At 44.4% G+C, this 20,297-nt stretch overlaps 1 protein-coding gene across 3 annotated transcripts; it reads left to right on the plus strand.

The window, feature by feature from the left end:
• Positions 1–1,198: 1,198 nt before the first annotated feature.
• csf3r (colony stimulating factor 3 receptor) lies at positions 1,199–20,297 on the plus strand. 3 transcript variants are annotated; one of them, XM_085919296.1, is made up of 21 exons: positions 1,199–1,327; positions 1,713–1,866; positions 2,068–2,164; positions 2,332–2,397; positions 13,416–13,519; positions 15,595–15,689; positions 15,825–15,899; positions 16,142–16,432; positions 16,502–16,634; positions 16,810–16,976; positions 17,069–17,229; positions 17,295–17,442; positions 17,531–17,613; positions 17,686–17,884; positions 17,947–18,141; positions 18,396–18,497; positions 18,732–18,878; positions 18,948–19,088; positions 19,353–19,449; positions 19,538–19,616; positions 19,724–20,297. In XM_085919296.1, exons 7-21 carry the CDS (start codon positions 15,836–15,838, stop codon positions 20,168–20,170), a joined length of 2,454 nt encoding a protein of 817 aa, XP_085775422.1. In that variant the 5' UTR covers positions 1,199–1,327; positions 1,713–1,866; positions 2,068–2,164; positions 2,332–2,397; positions 13,416–13,519; positions 15,595–15,689; positions 15,825–15,835; the 3' UTR covers positions 20,171–20,297. The 3 variants fall into 3 exon arrangements, with proteins under 3 accessions (XP_085775422.1, XP_085775420.1, XP_085775423.1); XM_085919294.1 differs by lacking the exon at positions 2,068–2,164; XM_085919297.1 differs by lacking the exons at positions 1,199–1,327; positions 1,713–1,866; positions 2,068–2,164 and having other exon boundaries at positions 2,257–2,397.

The following is a 20,297-nucleotide window of genomic DNA, read 5'->3' on the forward strand; positions in this document are numbered from 1 at the left end:
CTACATAAAGAGCCCCGTCTTATCCGTGGCTAACTACTCATTCCCATGTGTCCCTTCACATCGGCAGTGAACTCCAGGCAACGACAAAAAAAAAATAAAAAAATAAAAGTCCCCACGCTGCTTTTGAGCCTCAAGCTTGACACTTTATTGATCCCCCTCTCATCTAATCAGTAGCCTTGTCACATTATAACAAAGGGGAGCCGGGGCCAAAATGAAAGCAATTTATTTCAGCTCAGCCAAGATTGCAGGAATGGCTTGGCCGCGTTCGTTTTCCAGGGCCTTTTCGTTGACAATCTGAGAGGGGGGAGCGGACCGGCTGAAATCAAAACAACGGAGTGGCTTATTCCGTCCGACCGACGCCGGTGGCAAACAAACACTCCGAGTGACTGGCCTGTACGACTGCTCTCATTGCAGCTGGCCAGAAGAACGCTGAATCAATAAGGAAAGAAACTAAATGTGCCTTTATACCACGTATACAAACAATTAAGTCTTGGCCCAGGTATGGGAGCTTTCTCTTGTAACAGTTGTTCCGTATCTGCCGCAAACATAAATAAGAGTCGCCATTACCATTTAGATTGCGGAGGCCGGCCGGGCTCGACACACTCAATAGAATGAACACTTTGCACTGTATAGGAGAAAAGCTGCCTGCCTGCGTGGCTGGCTGCCTGCCTGCCTGCCTACCCGCCCGCCTGCCTGCCCGCAAACACTCGGCAGCTTCAATTTCTGTTTGCTGTCAGATGTGGCAAAAGCCTCAATTGAGTCCCACAGGGGCCCGAGACCCTTTCATTTACCGCCGCAGGCGCTGTCCGAATGGGCAAAACATACACCTGGTTTGTCGATAGCTTGCTTGGTTGGGGTGGTGGGTCGGTCAGTTGATCATTGCTAATTTGGTGTAGACCTTCTTGGGCTAGAGTTCCGCAAAGACAAATCCCATTTATCACCTGTCATGCCAGACTAATTGTGTGATGTTCTCCTGCTCTGTATCAACGAAATTATCGGAGGACTTACACGAACAAATTGTAATCGTTTAAAAAGCGTTTTGTTTATTATTGTTTTTTCCCCTTCGTACAGCAAGGGAGGAGCAAGGACTGTGGCGACGCGATAAGGCGCAGAGTCTCTTTGGCGGTCTTATCTGTTTCCTCCGTCGTTTTACGACCGCCACCGCTCCGTCGGGGGCTAACAATAAAAAGGCTTTTTTTTTTTCACCTGCGGATGGATTTGCGGGATGTTGAAGTGTGAAAGCCGCTGCCAAGTCTCACTATTGAACGCTAGCCCGCCTCGTATAGTCAGAGAGAACTCCCGGCGAGTCGTTGGCTCATCTTTACAGGTACTGTTGACTGCGAGTTGTGCGTGCTACTGTTTCAATCAGCCTCCACTTTGTTGATGATAAATGTAAACAATTACGGGCCATTTTCTATATTCTTACATAAGTATGACTCAGAGTTTCGAACTGACTTATTACTGAATGCGTAGGTTTGTTTTTAGGTGATTGAATTCAGAGGGTGATGAAGTTAAATTGCGCTATGGAGACGGCCTGCTACAAATATTTTCCAATTAATGGTGTTGACCACCATTTCAACAACACATCTTTGTAAGGGCTTGTTGTCCCATCATTTTGTTGTCATAAAATTCTCACCTGGCCCTTTTTTGTTCTATTTTGCTGTTGACCCGATGACCGGGGCCATTCACAAAACGCGATTGGCTGTGAAAAGGCAAACGAAACAAGGCCGGAAAACATGAGGGGAGGGGGTGACACCCCCGTAATGCAGCTTGAGTGACGTTCCCCTCAAAACGGCTGCACAGTGCCATCTAGAGGGTCCTTGGCTTTCTGAACAAGAAGGGGAAATAAGTAATCCATTTCTGCAGGTATGAAAAATACTCTGATTTTGTTACCCCCGCGTAGTTCTGTGTCAACCAAAACAGGGCATCAAAAAAAAAGCATGCCCTACGTGTCCATTTGTTTTTGCTGTTTGATGTTGCAAGTGTACCACCTGCAGATAAAACACCCTCCATCATTTTTCCTGCCCACTGAACTCACACTTGATGTTTTCCATGCACACTTGTCAGTCACCAAAGTCAAACGTCACTTGACTTGTTTTGGTGAAGGATTTTGAACAAGCGACATCGAGAACAGCAGCCTCTGAAAGGCTTTCGTCACTGCAAGGTTAAAATGACATTTTCACAGCAGGAATATATGGTGAAAATAATTTCAGTCCAGTTGCAAATATTTTGAGAATTAAATAACAATATCTACATTTTGAAATGTAAGCAAATTTCTATTTATTTTTGATTCAAACTGTTGTTAGTTACAAATATTTTCTAACTTTCCAGGAAAAGTGACTTTTGCGGAGGTTGTGCTCGAGACGACTAGACACAGATCGTCAGCGGGACTATCAGGTGAGTCTAGAATCGGTGCGATCCGTTTTACGGAAGGGCAAGACGGGGCATTAGAAATAATTGATGCCAACTTAAAAGCAAAGCTCAATTTCACCACTCCATAATGACAGAGGTCAGAACTCCCGCAGCTCTTGCCCTTGTTTCTTATCTCAAGAAGAAGAAATGTTCCTTTTGGGCTTATTTGGACTTTTGAGCAATGTCACGGTTAAATTCCATTTTTTCGATTTGTCTGGCCTGGAATAGTTAGGCAAGAATGTCTGATAATCATTTTTCAGGACTGTGCTAACTTAAGGATCCGTGCCTGAAATTGAAGGCAAGTCAGCCATTTTGGATGAATTCTGGCTTTCATGATATGTTGAGTTGCTGCAGTATGTCAGTGCTTCATATGAAACATGAGTGAGGTTCATTGTCAGAATGCTGCGGGCCATTCCTGAAGGGAAAGATAGCGCTTTTGTTCTCCATCTCCCGTGCGGACGTTTCCAGCATCATATCGTTCCGCCTCGCAAATCCCCCACACGAGATCTTCCCCCCCTCGGCAGTTGGCAGATGTTCGCTCGCTAGCGGCATGTTAATCTTGTCGGGTAAAAAAGAAAACTACAGCGCCCCTGTGAAAAACGGGAGGGGTTTTTTTTTCGCTGGGGGATGGACTGAGAATTCACCAGGCGTAATTTGGTCTGGTTGGGGATTTTATCAAGCTGCCATTTGTATGTTTTGTGAAGCAGAGGAAGCAACACGAAGGGTGCCATTAGCCTAAAACATGAAAACAAGTGGAACAAAGCTGCCAGCTAGCCAAAAGTAGCGACATTTAAAGCAGTTGAAAAGCAGCAATAGTAGTTGAGGTCAAGTCAAATTGATGTTTGTGAAAGAGGCGGGAACAATTGCAATATCTCAATCCAAACAGGCAATGTACAGATAGCGTCATGACGCAAAAAGACGCCATTTTTGCTTCTTACATAAAACGCATTCTAGCTATTTGTGTCACTCGAGAACAAAGCAGTCGCTTACCAAAAGTGCCAGTATTAGGGTTTTGACTTTTATTGACTACACGTGAAACGTAGTCAGTCATTTGTATAGCTAGCTAGCATTACTAGTTAACCTAGTTTTAGCTCAAATAGCTGTGCCTTTTGTGTACCGGTACTTTCTTTAGGTAGCGTCAATTTTCTTAGGCTCTGTCACTTCACTCGGACAGAAATAAGCAACTTATTATTATTACCAGCCATCTACTTTGCGGACTGAACCATTTGGGTTCACCGCTCGGGCGCATTTTGATAAAGCACCGCACATAAGCGATGCTTAGCTCATCATATCGACTCGTGTTATATTGCGCACCATGTTGCCGGCCGGGTGCAAAGAAAGAAAAAACACCCTGGGCAGTTCTCTCTGCATTGGGGATGTGTTTGAAATATGTGAAGGGAGAAGCGAGACGGCGGATTCGCCAGATGTTTCCTCGCGAGGTGCCGGCATCGCCTCGCCCTCGGCACGACAACAAAGACACGAGGAGAAGAAGGAGTTCACTGAATCATGAAGTTGTCTCCTCTCCCTCGGCGCCAGTGTGTCACCGATGCGCAACTGCTTGCTTCACTCCCGTGCATTTCGATGAATAACTAAAAGCAATCCGTTCGATGATTTTGGTTCACTTTCATGTTATTCTCGTTTCAAAACATGGTAGAAAGAAGTGATTATTCTTTGCTAGGACTTTATGCATGACTTGGTGTTGTCTAGCAAGTAGCCTGGAAAGGTCACTGTGCATTGGAAGTTGATTTTCCCCCAAAAGTTTTTTTTTTTTTGAACGAGCCCGCACCAGGGCACCGCTTGAGACCCTTTCTGTGCATTTTGCGCAATCAACCGCTATCCAGGCACAGCATCAAAAGACGGGAACTATGTGGAAAAGAAGCTCTGAATAGAAGCTGATGAGCGGGGGGTGTCATATAGCAGCAACGCACTCCTGCTGCTGCTTTTTCAGCACACAATGGCGTAACACCGCTTCCCACCTCGCTCTCCCGCCGTCCTTTTATTCCAACCTTCACAATACAAAATTGCCACACGTGACACCTCACATAAATCATTGGCGCAACTGGACATAACGTATGCAGGGTTTAAAACCAAAGAAATGATTGAGGCGTAATTCTGATACATCGGACCACTCATTAAAATTAGATTGATGGAAGCGATACCATAACTTTATTTTTTTGGTCTCTTAATGCTTTTCAATGCTATGCTAGGCTAGGCTAGGCTATGCTATGTAACACTTAACTGTGCTACGTGCTATTTTAACTCATTCACTTCCATTGACAGCTATAGACGTCAAAGTTCCATTTTTACCTGGGCTGGCAGTGAATAAGTTAACCTTTGTGTGACTGCATTAGGGGGATAATAATAAAATAAGCTCAAAGTTACTCAGGAAAATGTAACAGAGTCAATGTAGACCATTACAAATCACCACTGGGGATCTTTAGCAACAAACAGCCGCTCTAGTTTGCAAATAAAAAAAAACAATTTCCTCTCCCTTCATCCCCTCCTGTAAATCATATATGTCCTTTTCTGACAGTTTTATTCGACGCATGAAAAAAAAATCAGGCGGCCAGCAAAGGCCGCATGGGCAAGACGACAAATGAGAGGGCACGGGAGGACAATATGCGGCCAGACGTGATAGGACAAGACAATCTGGGACGTGAGTTTTATGTGCTTGTTTACTCGGGAAGACGAGAGAGGACGATGACGGTCGACGCTAGGTCGCCGTGACAAGCGCGGGTCGGGACGCACGCCTCTCGGAATGAACGGCGGGCGGTAAACCTCGACAAAATTACTTTGCTACGGGGTATTGTGCTCCAATATTGCTAATTAGTGTAGCCTTTAGACTAATAGACAAATAAATAAGCGGCACACCTCAGAGACACACTTTTGTACAGTATTCTAAAATCGAAATAACAATATAATGTTGCCATAGTCATTTGGAGTCAAGCTTGGCATCATAATTTGGACAAATTAACTGCAACACTTCATAAAAGTTTGCCGTAGAAATTCAAGCACGATGTTGATTGGAATTAAAATTCTATCAGCAAGAAGAAATAAATGATTATCCGGAAGTCGAGCCACAACAATGCGATGGAGGATTGTTGTTCTTCTTCTCTGTCACCAGCTGCTGTTGGGCGTTGAAGCGAGCCGCCGCACGGTAAACACGTTGATGAAGAGCGCCGGCTGTTAAAAAAAAAAAAAGGGGGGTTGGGAAATGAGTTTCCCCCACCGATGAATAACCATATTAGAATGAATTAATGCCGCCGGTATTAATTAACTCACAAAAGCGGGGAGATGAATACATGATGATGATGCAATCAGTCGCTTTAGTTGGTGCAAAATGGAATTTGAAACTTCTTCGTGGCAGAGATGTCAGTCATATTCCCCCCGAGGGACGATAAACAGTCGCAACAAAGTATCGCCAAACCGGCAGAGCGGAATGCATTCACACAAAATCATTTTTTCTCACACATTACTTATTTTTTGAAGAATTCTTTTACTTTCTGTTCTATGAGTACTTTTTGTCTGTTTGTTATTGTCTTCTGAGATTTTTTTCATTTCATTTATTTATTCATTTTAATGCATCATGTATCCATGGAACATAACTAGCCTAACTGTCCAACTGAACTTAGACAAACATTGCTCTTTCCATACAAAAACAGGAAACGAATATCCTCCCAAAAAATGAAAAAAAAAAATATTTGGGGAAAAATTGTAGCATAATAACACTGTAAAAGAAAACACACCCCAAAATTGCTCCAAAGAAAAGTGACTTTTCCAAGTGAACGTGATGCGCTTCATTTGTTAAAGTGCATAATATGCATAACAATCACATATCAAAACAAAGTCCAGAATAGTAGTCAACATTTGAGTAAAGCATTGAAATATTTGTCTGATATTTACTTTGATCAGTGTTCCCTGAGATATTTCTGAGGCGAAGGCTGCAGAAGTAACACGCAGTGACAGCGGCCTTGATTAAAACATGCGGCGGGATAATGAAATACGAAGCGACACCCAAGTCACAAAGCGAGTGGGGGGGGGGGGGGGGACACAATGAAAGCCCGCTCCAGCGCCCGAGCTCAAAGTCCCGCTCTGCCCACCTGCTCGCCACGCGCACCTCCATGATTTATGAGCCATCTGTCGTGTCTGATGTTCTTCTGGCCCAAGACAGGATGTTCCCGGCCGGCGCCGCCCCGGCGTCGGCCCTACCGGGGCATGCCGAGGTCCACGCTAATTAAATTAGGACAGGGATTGTTCAAATGTGGTATAGGTATGCAGGCTCCCTCTAGTGGTACGAAAGGGAATCGCGGCCTCAAGCCAGTTCAGTTTTCTTTAACTTGCAACTTCAATATATTTGTATTTAATCCGTAAGAACGAACTGTATTTAGATGGCATTTTTCATGATGGGAAACTAAATAGATAATGGCGCTATTGCTAGCATTTACGATCTATATGTAACTCCAAACAAATGAGTAGACTGGGGATACTAAATAAATAACTTTCAAGAACAGCTAGCAGCAAAGTGGCTCATCTATTGCCATCATTTGTATTCCATATAAATTACGTTGATTGCACCTTTAAGTAAACGCCTCGTGAATATGTATGAAGCTCCGCATGGTAATTATCACCAGGTCAAACACCATTTGCATCTCATTGGGGGTTTTTTTTTTATGTGCTTTGAACTTTCACTGAATGCGACCTGATTTTTAAACTTACGTTTTCTTTTCGGACACCTCTAAATTATACATTACAGGAGCTTGGTGGGACCAAATACGATTTTGAAATGTTGATATCCGATTTGTCAGGGTCCCATGTTTTGGTTCTTCTAAATCATTTCATGAGACGAACAGTTACCCATCATGAACAAATGCAAAATACAGCAGAACACACAGTTTAACATGTGTTGTACAAATAAAAATGCAAGAACTTCAGCATAGTTTGTTGCTCCCCGTGCAGGCGGCCAATGAATATTGCGTATTTGTGGGCTGTCGGGTCTCACTGCTGAGCGGCCGGCCAATTACCCGGCTCAAAATGTGTTATTCAGCAAAAGCAAATGGCTCCTGACTGCTGTGAGGCAGCACGCTGGGAGCGGCACCGCTAAAAAAAAGAAAAACAGAAAATCTCTGCGCAAGGGCTTTCATTTCTGATGGGGTTTTTTTGAATGTGGAAAAGAAATGACGGGGCAACAACCACTTAGCTAGACCATCTACGTAGTTTAGCAGGAGAACTGCTGTGTTCCTACTCTCACTGAAGTCGGTCTATTTGGATTTATTTCACTGTTTAAGTCCTTTGAGGGCCATATTAAATGCACTGCCGGCTGGCGCGCACACCGGGAAGAATGGCAACGAGCCAAGTACTTGCCATGTACTGCCCACACCTCCCAAATGACAGCGACATAAGGAGCATATGCTGAAAAGTCACCTCCATCCGCCGTCCTCTTTTCCAGCAAACGGGATGCCAAGTATTTGGTTTGCTCCAGTGCAAAGGAGTCTTCAAATTGAGAATGCAAATGACTGCGATGCATGTTGCTTTGGGCTCAATCAATATAACAGTGGTGCGCGCACCCCCACCTGCCATCTTAATGAGGCGAAGACCAATCACTGGCATCCTCCGCACCTTTTTTTTATCTACAAAGCCAAAAGGAGAACAACGGGAGGCGTGACCTTCGTTTTTCCCCACTTTACTTCGGCCTGCGCTATCTAATGAGCTCAAGATGAAAAATGGCTATCATTGGAGATGAAAGGGAAAAAAAGCTAAACACCTTCAGATGCATCATTTCAATATCTTTGTTATGGCCTTCAAATTCCAAAGATTTTAATGCCACTGTAAACGAATCAGAGTAATTTTTTCAAATGCCTTTCTGATTAATAGTGTCGTCGACGTAAAGACGTTCACTGCTAAAAAAGCAATATTGTTGGTAGGTTAAGATGTTTGTAAAGAAGAAGTGGTTCTATTGTTGACCCCTGGGGGACACATCAGGTTTTGCTTTCATGGAAACCATACATCATTGTTAGTTTTTGTATTATTATTTACTGATTTACTCCATTTCCCGAGCCTGCTTGTTTTTCTCCCTTTTCTTCATTTATCCCAAAAATCCTACTGAGCTTTCACACTCCTGCCGCTCCGGCTGCAGGACGCGTCCAGATGCACGGCGCTATCCGCCAGGAACCTGCAGACACCAGTCATCTGATTCACACGGTGTCACAGCCAGATTTTTTTTTTGGGGGGGGCACATCCTTTCCTGGGCATCTGAAGCCAATGAAAGTTGAACTTTTCGCTCTAATCCCTCAATCTTGTCTAAATTCTAAGCAGTGTTACTTGATTGTAGCTTGTTTTGAAATGAATCAATAAAAAAAACAAAAGGATAACAATACTATAAATAACATTTCATTTGACAGATTCAACACAAGTGACAATAAGATAAACTGCAGAATTGTTGCCGAGGCTCAACTTCACAATTTGCTACTCTGCATTTCAAGATGTACGAGGGTAGTTTTTGCTAAGATTGCAAAAAACATTTTGGGGCCATAATCGTTGATTCATCACGACATTATTTTCAACTTGGAAGTAGTTAATTACTGCGCAGAGGGAGACATTGGAGACAGCGCCGTGAAAAATGGAAGCCACCAACGTCAGAGCGAGGCCTGACAGGTGCCCGCATCCCCGTCGGGATTCGCCGCTAGCGTCCGTTCAGGCCGTCCGCTCGACGCATCCCAAACAATATTTGCTGACTTCTCTTCCCTCTAATTGGTGTGCAATTAAAAAAAAAGGGGGGGGAACACAGCGACACTGGCATTGTAAATTAGACTGCAGGGTGCTTTTTGCTTATTCGTCTTCCTTCTGGGAAAAGCAAGGGGGGGGGGGGGCGCTAACACGAATCCGTGGGTTAAATGACAAGAAATACACTCTCCAAATTAATTGTTTGTCCCAAACTGCCGCCTCAGCATGATTTGAACTTGTGAAGCGATTATGTTGACTGCAGCACGAACGCAGAGTTGCTAATGATGGAACGGCACGCTACTTTAGAAAAAGAAAAAGTTGCCGTGAAGTTTTCCGACGGTATATGTACCATCTCGGCGTGTTAAGCTGCCGCATGTCAAATATTTCAAATAAAGAATTCGACATGTTTCAGTACCGTTGGATATCATATATGTCATTTTTAAAGAGGACGCAGATTACATCAAGTTATTAGTAATCCAATCATCTACGTTCAAGTAGGTCGCTTCTAATCAAAATGGCCGCCATCCTGTTTGATTCCCGTCCTTGAGACATTTTTGGTGGGTCGCGTTACGAGCGACACGTCCGCCCACTTTCAGGTCGATTTATGAAACTAGTGTTGGGGGCCTAATTTGTTTCCGACTTGTAACACACCCAGAGGCTATCAATTCAATATATTTTTCTTTTTCCTACACATATTGCACTCTCATAGAGAAAGGAAAACACTCAAGCTTCAAGGTCACCAGCAGCCAGTGAGCTAAGAATCATATGGTGGTGGTGCCGTGTACTTGGAAAAGGAGCCCTTTTGTGTGGCTGCGAATCTGCAGTTGGAGTCCCACCTGTGGAACAAACGCTCTTGAATACAAAACCTATAAATGGTCATCATTGTCATCATTCCATTTGTGCTCCCCGCGGAGGCTGGTGTGAATGCCCGTGCTACTCGAGTGCCATCTGTCGGCTCTAGCGAAGGCACTTGTTTTTTTTCTCTTTCCTTTTTTTTTGGCTTAGTTTTGATCACAGGTGCTGTTTGACAGAAGGTCAAACCTTGGACAAATCCTGGAATCTGTTCACAAGCTGTTGTTTGCTGCTGCTGCCGCTACTAGCGTTGATGCCAATTTGTTCCCCGTAGCTTTTTTGTTTGGAGGATTTATTCCAATTCACCAGTTGGATTTGAAAGGTAATTGAAGACATAAATGGTAGGCAACATATTCATCACTCATGTAGAATCCCAAACAAAATGTGATGATGACGCTTGGCTTCCCCCCGAAAATGAGTCGTTCATAAGACGCTGTTAAAAAAGCGGAATATTTTATGGTTTACGTCCATTTTTTTGTCAAATATACATCCAATGTTTATGTTCAAAGTCTTCTTTAAAGCCATACAACATGGCAAAAGTACTTGCTAATTGTTAGCCTACATTGTGTGTTAGCATTATGCTAAGAGACTCAATTGATATATTTTTTCAGCGCAGAAAGTGATCTTCAGAAACATGTTTTTTCATGGAAAGAAATGTCATTGGCAAGGCTTTACTTCATTTGATTAAAATGGAGGACCACCTCAAAGTATGCATTTTGTCGCTGTATTTAGAAAAACATATGATTGATCTAGGTGAACAGATGGGTAGTTTGTGGCTAAATTCTAGTCATGGCCCTGATTTTTTTCTACTCACGGCTAACCTATTTAACGGTGCATTGTCAACGCAGACATATTTGGTGTACATGCTATTTGTATACTGGACTGCGTTGAAGCACTTTGCATTGTGCGCCGAGGTTATCCGAGAAGTCGTTTTTCCTGACATTTCTCAGCTCGGCGGCGAGTCGGCCCGGAAAGCACTCACGTCGGTGGTCTGGAACGAGACGACGGAACAATGGCTATTCAGGGGAAAGAGGCTTATAAAACAATGATCGGGGGAGAATAATGGAGCTCTGCGACAATGAGCAGTCGGCGGTGGCAAATGATGATGAGCGGTACGACGCCAGACTCGACCGGCCGGCGCTGTGTTTCGTTTGACATGCTGCTCGGGATCCCCATTCGAAAATGTGTAACTACGTCAGGGCGTGTGCGGCATCGAACGTTCCACAGTAATATCGGTCGTGATAATTGTGAGTTTAAGCATCATCAACAAGATTGAGTCAGTAGATCGAAGTCATCCAGAAAATGGCCGCAAACCTTCCGAGCTTGCAACTGCTTGTGTTTTTTTCTTCTATGTTGTAAGACTTGGCGCAACACTCATCCTCGCCGTGGTTGGCGTCTCCCTCCCTCCCTCCCTCCCCCAACGCCGCCCTGGGCCATGCGCGAGGTTGGAAATCAATAGTCAATTCCATTTTAGCGTTGCAGCGTGCGACAGGTACTAGATACAAGAGGATCGGGCGCGTGTCTGCCACCGCACAAGTACAAGGCCGAGCTCGACTGACCTCCCCTTCCTTTGTCTCTTTTCACATTTGTCCAAGCGGAGAAACGAAGCGCCTCTTCAAGTGTGAACCAACACCCAATATGACAGGTCATTAAATTCATGACTCCAGACAAGCATGTCAATACATGTTCTTAATTGGCATATTTTTGCTCTTTCAACTTTAGATGCTCACTGAGCTCAAGTCTCATGACATTTGCAGCTTTCACAATTCACGAACTGGCTCCCCTTTTGTTTGATTTCCATTTCTAGTTGTAATTAATTTGTTTGTTTCTACCCGAAGCTGTGTCGCTTAACCGTTCATTTAAGTGGCCCACATTTTGTAACCCATTTCCGTGTCAAACTTATTGGTGACAAAATGAAGTGTTCCTGCCAGCACGTATTTTGAAATACCTATATGTACGTATAAAAATACATGTCAATGATGTCCAATAGCTCAAATTACAGAGCACTATCTCTTATTACCACAGCTATCCAGAATTTCATTCATCATAAGTAGTAAGTAAAAAAAGAGTGTCCATTTGATATCAACGTCCGTTGACAGTTTGCGTGTGTCCACGCAAGCTAATAATAACACGCGCGTGGAGAAGAGGAACAGAAAGTCATTCACATGCACTCTGCGCATTGCCACATTTCAGCACATATGGTTGCTCCATCTGCAACTTTAAGCACATCTGAATTTTAACAGCAGGCAACGTGTCACTTTGTAGACAAGGTACAAATTTCATGTTTAATGCAAGCAGGTGGACACCAAGGCAGGGAAGCAACAACACCATTGAAGGATAGTAAACAACTCACGGGAGTACACCAAACCAATAGGCGATTAAAAAACTCATGATGAGACAGACGTAACAGTCATGACAATTTGTTTTTGTTAACAAATCATGTAACGGCCCCTATTCACATATAACAAACAACTTGAGTACAGAAAGCACTCGGGAAATTTGAATCATTTTCTGTAGTATGACTTCACATTACAATTGCTAGCGTGCTAACTGTTGGTTAGATAGCCTACAGCAAGCTAGCAACCTGAGTCACAACCTGGCATATTTTAACATGATAATGGTAATATACAAACATAATTTTGTATCTACGCGTATTATGACCTCCAGATTGTACCACATTTGGAGTGATTTGGCTTTGGAGGTCCAGCATGGGCCTTCATCTCTTTAGCGTTAGCCGTTGTGGTGATTTCGACAGACCCGACTGCGGTTAACGACTGTGTAATGTCAGGCCACAAGGCCATCTTTTGCAGCTGCGTGACTAATGTGAGCTCAGCCACGTCTGCAAAGAGGGGGAGGCCGGCATCTTATTAAGTACGGTAACAAGCGGGCTAATCAAAAATGGCGCCGGCGATTCATCACTTAGCTTTGGGGGCTAATTTCTCCTGCTTGCTGAAATGTAATGCCCGGCGGACGGCGGGCGGGCGTGCGTGCGTGTCTTCCATTACTAACGATTAACAGCGTGGTGGCAGCAAAAGTATTCTCTCGTGGGTTGACTAGTGAATGTACAGTGGAAATAAAAAGATGACACAGCCGTTGTCTGACGTTTTTGTCATGATAAATGCACAACGACACATTTACGGTCGCATAAGCTAAGAAAAGCTAGCATGCTAACATCTCAATAGCTAGCTATCTAATACAATCTGGTCACATTTATTGGAGTAGGTTGTCTCGCACGGTTCGTTCGTATGGGTTTTTTTGACAGCTGTCGTGATTATTAAAAAAAATACAACTTTGTCATTGGATGATCACATTTCATGACCACAGGTCATTCCGAGTGGTTCATACACTTCTTGCAACACTTTTGACCATACTTGAACAAGCTCTTTTGTTTTGTTTTGATTTTTCTTCCCCCTCCTCCTCCTCCCCGACAGTTGGTCCGTCAGTCAAGGGCCTCTTCCTGGAAAGTTGCGCTCCACTTTCAAAACAAGGACGTTTGGCTTGACGAGCACACGTTATCCTCTGTCGTCTGCGGTCGGTGAGTAGATCGAGTCTAAATTCTCTGATGGCATCTCTGCCTGACCTTGGGTACACTTGTTTATCCTTCCATTCATAATGACCTCATGTATAATTCATCCGCTTTTATTATTAGCGCTTCCACGTGATAACATTTCTCTTCAATGTTGCCATTTGGGGATGTTTTTTTCTCAAAATATGGACAGACATGGATTTGTTCCCAAGTGATAACATTTTACTTAGATGTTAGCATTTTTTTTTCCTCTCTGTACAGATTTAGCTTTATGTTTGCTTACTTGTTTTATGTCCAGGAGAAAGATTTCCTTCCTTAAAAAAAAGTGAGAGGTTATTACTTGGATGAAAGATTCTTGAGTTTGATGCTGACATTTGCAAATGTTTTCCTTGCAGTATGGACAAGCAATGATGAGCCATGTCATTGTTACATTCCGTCAGTTAAAAAAAACAAAAAACAAATGTGAGCCAGCGAACATTTGTCTTTAAACGTGTGTCTCAATATAAACAATTCCTGTGTGAACATTTTTCTCTGATGTTGGCATATTTTCCTCACAGCATTGCGTGTGTGTTTACGCTCTTTTTATTTCTTTGAAAGAGGACGTGAAACCAAAATCTTTACTCTTCAAATAAAAAAATCCGGGAGCAGGTTACGCTGATTAATGACAACTGTCATTGTCCGAAATTTCGTAGCATTGCGTCAGCATCTTTGCACATTTGCCATCCGTTTAATAGACATGTTTAACAGCTAGCTTGAACAAATAGAAAAAAAACATGTATTAAGTGAGACCTTTTTACATGGCGGCTGATTTAAAGGTCAATTGAAAAGGCTTCAAAGTTATCTTCTTATCTAATCATTCCTTCTTCAGAGTGGCCTTGTTGTGAGAAATAGTTCCAGAAAATGGGGAAGTGGCGTTGTGTGTGTAATTGTACGGTGTGTCAAGGATGTTGCTAAATGATGAGAGTGTTGCAATAATGCTCCTCGTCCTCCAACATCAGCAGCGCTAAAGGAAACATATGGCGGCGGCTCTACTACAATCATTGCCACACAATTGCACACGCCTTCATATCACTTACTGCTATTATCGAAGGTGCATTTTATTAGAGCTAAAGGTGGAGTTGGCATTGAGGAAAAAAATACAAAAAACAACTATATATATTTATGTGTGTGTGTCAGACCAATTTTTGTTGGTTTTATTCTTGACAAATCTTAACATTATGAGAGTATACTAATAGTCAAGAAAAGAAGGTCCCAATACTCCAACAAGTGGTTTTTGTTATTTTCCAAGGGAGGATCATAAGATTTCTGTTGTTTTTCCAGCAGAAAATTTGAAAAGCCCTATTATTCACCAAGAAACGCAAATATTACATCAACGACAATATCAGCTGGAAAACAAAGCTCGCAACGCAATTTCATACACACGTGTAAATGGAACCTAATACTTGTCGCTCTTTATCAAATTGGCTTGCTCGCCAAAGCAAATAGGCTTTTGGAGCCTTCGGCAAACCGCCCGCTGTGACTAATCAGACATTTTCAAATGGAGAAAGCATTGGAGGATTGGGAGGGAGGTCTTTATGAGAGCCCATGATAAAGAATGAAAATTCTTCTCACATCTTCAACAAAAGAAGCAAACAAATGATTTCATTCATCTTCTTTGACTGCTATTTAATGACACCACCTAAAATGAATCGCTGTTGCCAAGGAACTAAGTTGGGGTGAACTTTTATTTTCACTTGAGAGCCACTTGAAAGGTTTTGTCATGGCCTAAAAAAAGTTATCAAAATATTTTGATTGGGTCACTTGTGGAATTCAGCCACAGTGTGACTTTCTGGTACAATGTGGGTATCATTCCGACTAGTCAGTGTGTTGAAAGACAAAACCAAGGGAAGTTTCCTCACACCGTCTTCCAGTAGTGTGCGTGTGTGCATGGCACAAAGTTGATTGGCAACAACACGATTGCGCATGACAACATGTGTTGGGCGTTTAAATGAGCAACTTGTCCGTTTGAATTCACCATATGTTTGTTGTCTGTTTTTTCGTTGACAAACAATTCTAACTTTGACTGTAATGACATTTGTGTGTAGATTAATTCCAGCGCCGACCAGCAAAAACGCCAACTTCAGTGTGTGTGTGGAATGGTGGTAGCAGCAGCTTGTTGATGACAGACACCACATTACAGGTGCAATTTAGTGGAAAATCACCTGATCTATTTTTTTCCATCCATATCCTTCATAGCTTAAGTCCAATCATTTAGAAATAAATGAAACCTTTCGGAAATGTGACACCCCGTGTCTCTTTTCCGAATGCCCGACAGGTTTTGACGTCATGGCGTCGGCGTGGATGTCGGTGCTTGTCATGTTGGTGGCGGCCGTGAAGGCGGCGCAATACGGTAAATATCGCTGTCAGGAGGAACGAGAAATGATTCCAACGTAGGGGAAAGACAAAAACGTACAGTGCCATGAGAACGGCTGTATTGTTTTAAGGATGGTATTTTCAATGAGAAGTTCATTTTCATTTCATAGAAGTTTGGAGTCATTCTTCTTGTCTGTTTACAAGATTGAAGTCACATTTGAATAAATCAATCAAAATACAAAATGAGAACAATTCTAACAACTCTGTGTTCCTTCTTAGGGAAGGACAGGCGGCCGTGCGCGAGTATCCTGGCGTCCAGTTCGGTGGTGACGCTGGGCTCGCCCGTCACCGCCACCTGCGTCATCGACGACGACTGCCCGGCGCTCGGCGGCCAAGTGGAATTGCGACTCGACGACCGAGTCCTGTCCGGCGTGGTTCCCGTGTCCGACGTGAGGGGCAGAGCCTACCGAGCGGTGATCCCCGCTTTCAACCGCAGCCGGGCCACCCTCACCTGTTGCCTCCGGGCGGCGCCAAGTCACATCATCGCGGGGCTGGAAATCCGAGCCGGACGTAAGGAAACTATATCATGCGTGCGTCTAAGGTGCCATATGTATCATCTATCATATTTGGATACTTTAGATCCACCCCCGGTGCCAGCGAACTTGAGCTGTCAGGCCAACCTGTCCACCCACGAAAGTCTGACCTGTAAGTGGGATGCAAGCCCGCGAGATTCCCACCTGCCCACAAAGTATACGCTCCACACGTACATCGGGTAAATATTCCAACTTCTGATTAAATGGCACTCTTGGTAGCACTAGTGGAGCTGGGGGGGGGTCCGTTTTGTATGTCTTTGGGGGGGGGTGCAAAAGGGGGCCCAAGCATATTTCACAGCCGGCCACCCCTCTGGATCCGCCACTGAAAATTCTCCTTTGGATTGTTTCTTTCAGGGATTTAAAGTGGAACCACACCTATGAGCTGCCGCCAGGGGTCCGCAGCTATACCATCCCTCGCGCCGGCTTCGTCTTCTTCTCGGAAATGGAAATATACGTCAAGGCCGAGAATCCGCTCGGACAGACGAGCTCGGCGCGCCTGATTTTGGAACCCGTCAGCTCAGGTAGTCCAGTGGCGAATGCAAACTCTTTCTAGCCATGAATAAATAAATACATCAATAAAACCATTTTGTTATTTCTTATTGTTTTATTCTAGCTAAATTTGACCCGCCAAGGATGATCAAACTGCAAGCGTGGCATATCGGCTGCCTCAGGCTTATATGGGACTTTTCCCAGCACCAGAACTGGATGAAGGAATTTGTCAGTCTTGAAGCGCGACTCAAGACTGAGGCGAGCAGCTTGTGGATCGTGCGACCGGTAAGTACGTCAGTCACCCTGCTCCTCCGCTGTAATTCCTGCTCGTAACTCCTCGCCCCATTCAGATTCTGGACCAGATGACGCCCGAGAGGCCCGTGTACCAGCGTGGTCTTCTGCACGGGACAAAGTACTACGGCCAGATCCGAGTCCGATACCAGCAAAGTCCCTGGAGCGAATGGAGCGACAGCCGGTCCGCAATCACCCTGGAAACCGGTAGGCCCGCTCGGAGTCGTTCTGAGGTAGCGGAGCCTCTGGACGGTCGGGTGGAAGTTTAAGAAGTTTATCTTTGTATCCCCCACAGCTCCCACCGGGGCCCTCGACACATGGATGAGGGTTACCGGGAATCTGGTGGCCAACCAATTCAAGATGCTTTTGTTTTGGAAGGTACACACGCTGCAATCTGCTCCATTTGGAATAGCGGCCTTTATGGTTCTTGTTTGCTTTTCTTTCCTCCAGCCGTCGGAACGATTCCGAGCCAACGGTCGAAATGTTTCTTTTGTGGTCTCGGCGCTGAAAAGCAGAGGGAAGCTGTGCGCCACGACCGGGAATCACTGCGCCTTCCACGTTCCCAAGAAAGCCAGGAAAGTGTATCTTTTGGCTCTGAACGGCGCCGGGAGGTCAATGCCGACGTCGGTCCGAATCTACCATCCCTTAGGTATAGCCTGGAAACACTTTGCTGCGGGAAACCACTCATTTGTGATGGTGTCCGTTGTGTAGCCGCAGCCGGCCAGGTGATATCCAACGTTCGGGCCATTGCCGCCGGTGACGGGTCGGTGTCGGTCCGATGGGGAAACGTGACGTCACCTAACGTCCTTGATTACATAGTGGAATGGAGACCTCTGTTAAACAGCGACCTATCTCTCGTTGGATTTGAGACCGCAGCACGGAATTCACCCAGTCTTAACCTAACAGGTATTTTCGGCACTAGTTTTTGACACTATACCTTATGATACGATCTATTCTTCTTTACGAAAAATAAAAAACCTTGACATGTTTGGGGACCAGTGAGAGATTAAAGTGTGGAGAATTTGGTCTCATTTTCTCTCTTGTAATATGGCAGCCCTTGTTTTGTTTCTCATTTCAACCTCGCCCGTGACCTTCCTCTCGCTCGGAGCTTCCAGATAAACTCCAACTTCCCTCTCTCTCTCTCTCCTTCTCGTCCACAGGCAAGTTTGAGCCGTACAAGCCCTACGGGATCTCCGTGTATCCCAGATTTAAGAGCGGCATCGGCCTGCCGAGAAGCGTTCATGCCTACTCGCTGCAAAAGGGTGAGTGGTGTAACAGTGCTCCCTTCTGGCTGAAAAGACAACTTTTAGCCTCAATTCTCCAGTCTGTATATCCCAATAAATATCAATTCTGGCAAATAGATGATTCCAATATGCAATGACTGTATTTTTTCGAGACTACGTTTTGATGTAAACATAAATGTAACACTATTTATTTCACGATTCCCCCATTTTGTGTCATCCTTTTGCCACAACATGAATCCTTTTTTTTCCCAGCTCCATCTGTGGATCCAAAGATAATCATTTTAAAGACCTGGCAGTACCACGTAGAAATCGCCTGGGATGAAATACCTTTGGACCGGCGGAACGGGATCATTCAAAGTTACAAATTGTTTTACTGGGACGAGATGAAAAGGCTACACGGTAGGCAAAGATTGACTCAAAATGAAAGGAATATTTTGTCTACATATGGACGCGTGGATGTCGTTTCAGTGGCAACGGCAGGCCCGGAAGAGCGAAAAGTGGTTCTGACTGGCCTCAAATCCTCGTCTGTTTACGATGCCGTGTTGATGGTTAGCACGGAGGGCGGAAGTCGCAACAGCTCCATATTTCAGTTTGACATCAAAGAAATGGGTTTGTATTGTTGCGACACACTTTTCATCCAAATTGTAAACAATAAGCAGCAGGGTCGTTTTTTGTGATTGAACTTTGCAAAAAGGCTTCAAATTGTTTCAGTCACACTTACAAATTCAGTCAAACTAAACATCAAACTAGGCGAAACACACCTTGGGTATTAAAACCATAGCCAGTAGCTTGATGCTAGCGAACAGAAAAGTCATCAGCTCTCTGGGCAATTGAACAAGCCACTGTCATGTATTGATCTTTTTCCCATCACAGATCCTGTCTCTTCCATCATAATTGTGGTGGCCACTTTAGTTTTTTTCTGTTTGGTGAGCCTTCTTCTGCTCAAGATTTGTTCCTCCAAACATAATTGGTAAGTAAGATAGAAGCGACGCTACGCTGCTACATTCAAGTTGTGACCGTGTTCCGTGTCATTCATTCTCTGTGGTCTCTTTCCACAGGCTGAAGATGCGTTTTTGGCCCGACGTTCCAGATCCCGCAAACAGCAGCATCAAAAGCTGGACCTCCGAATCCACCCAGGTGACACCTCGGCTTTATTTTATGATTAGAAATAAATTGCCGCTATTCTCCGCAGTCCGCAATATTGGCCTCCAAGCTTGTTACACTGACGTGTACACGTTTTTCAGGATATCCGAGCTTCGTGGGACTTTGATGAGCCAAATCCCATCTATCTATCCCACTTGAGCTTCCTGGAGATACCTCAGCAGCCCAACAAGGCAAAAGACGTCACCGCTTGGTTGAACAACGCGGAAGACACCAGCGACCTCGGGGAGTCCATCTGCGGCTCGCCGTTCATCCCCGATTTCACCTCCTCCAACAGCGACTCGGTGCCCTACGCCACCGTCATCTTCCCCGCCGCGCACTTTCATGAGTACTTGCGCTCCGAATCCACGCAGCCCCTCCTACAGTCGGAAGAGTTGCAAAGTCCCAAGTGTTACCAGAACGTAGCCGCGTCCGAAGACTCACAGTGCTGTTTTGGACCGTGCGGGCCCGAAGCGGACACCGTCGCGGCCACCATCCAGTGGGAGGACTTTCCTTTTCTCAAAGCGTTAACCTTGAATGACACTCAATGATTTTAAATGCTGGATATGACTTTACAGGGGGCTATATAATACCAAAAACGCCTTTCTATTGAGTTTTAAAATCAAATGACAATTGTTTGATGATTTCTTTCATGCAACTTTTTCAAGGTAATAAAGT

The sequence above is a fragment of the Syngnathus leptorhynchus genome, chromosome 8, assembly GCF_054491065.1.
Source record: "Syngnathus leptorhynchus isolate UIUO chromosome 8, UIUO_Slep, whole genome shotgun sequence".
In the NCBI taxonomy this organism is placed as follows: domain Eukaryota; kingdom Metazoa; phylum Chordata; class Actinopteri; order Syngnathiformes; family Syngnathidae; genus Syngnathus; species Syngnathus leptorhynchus.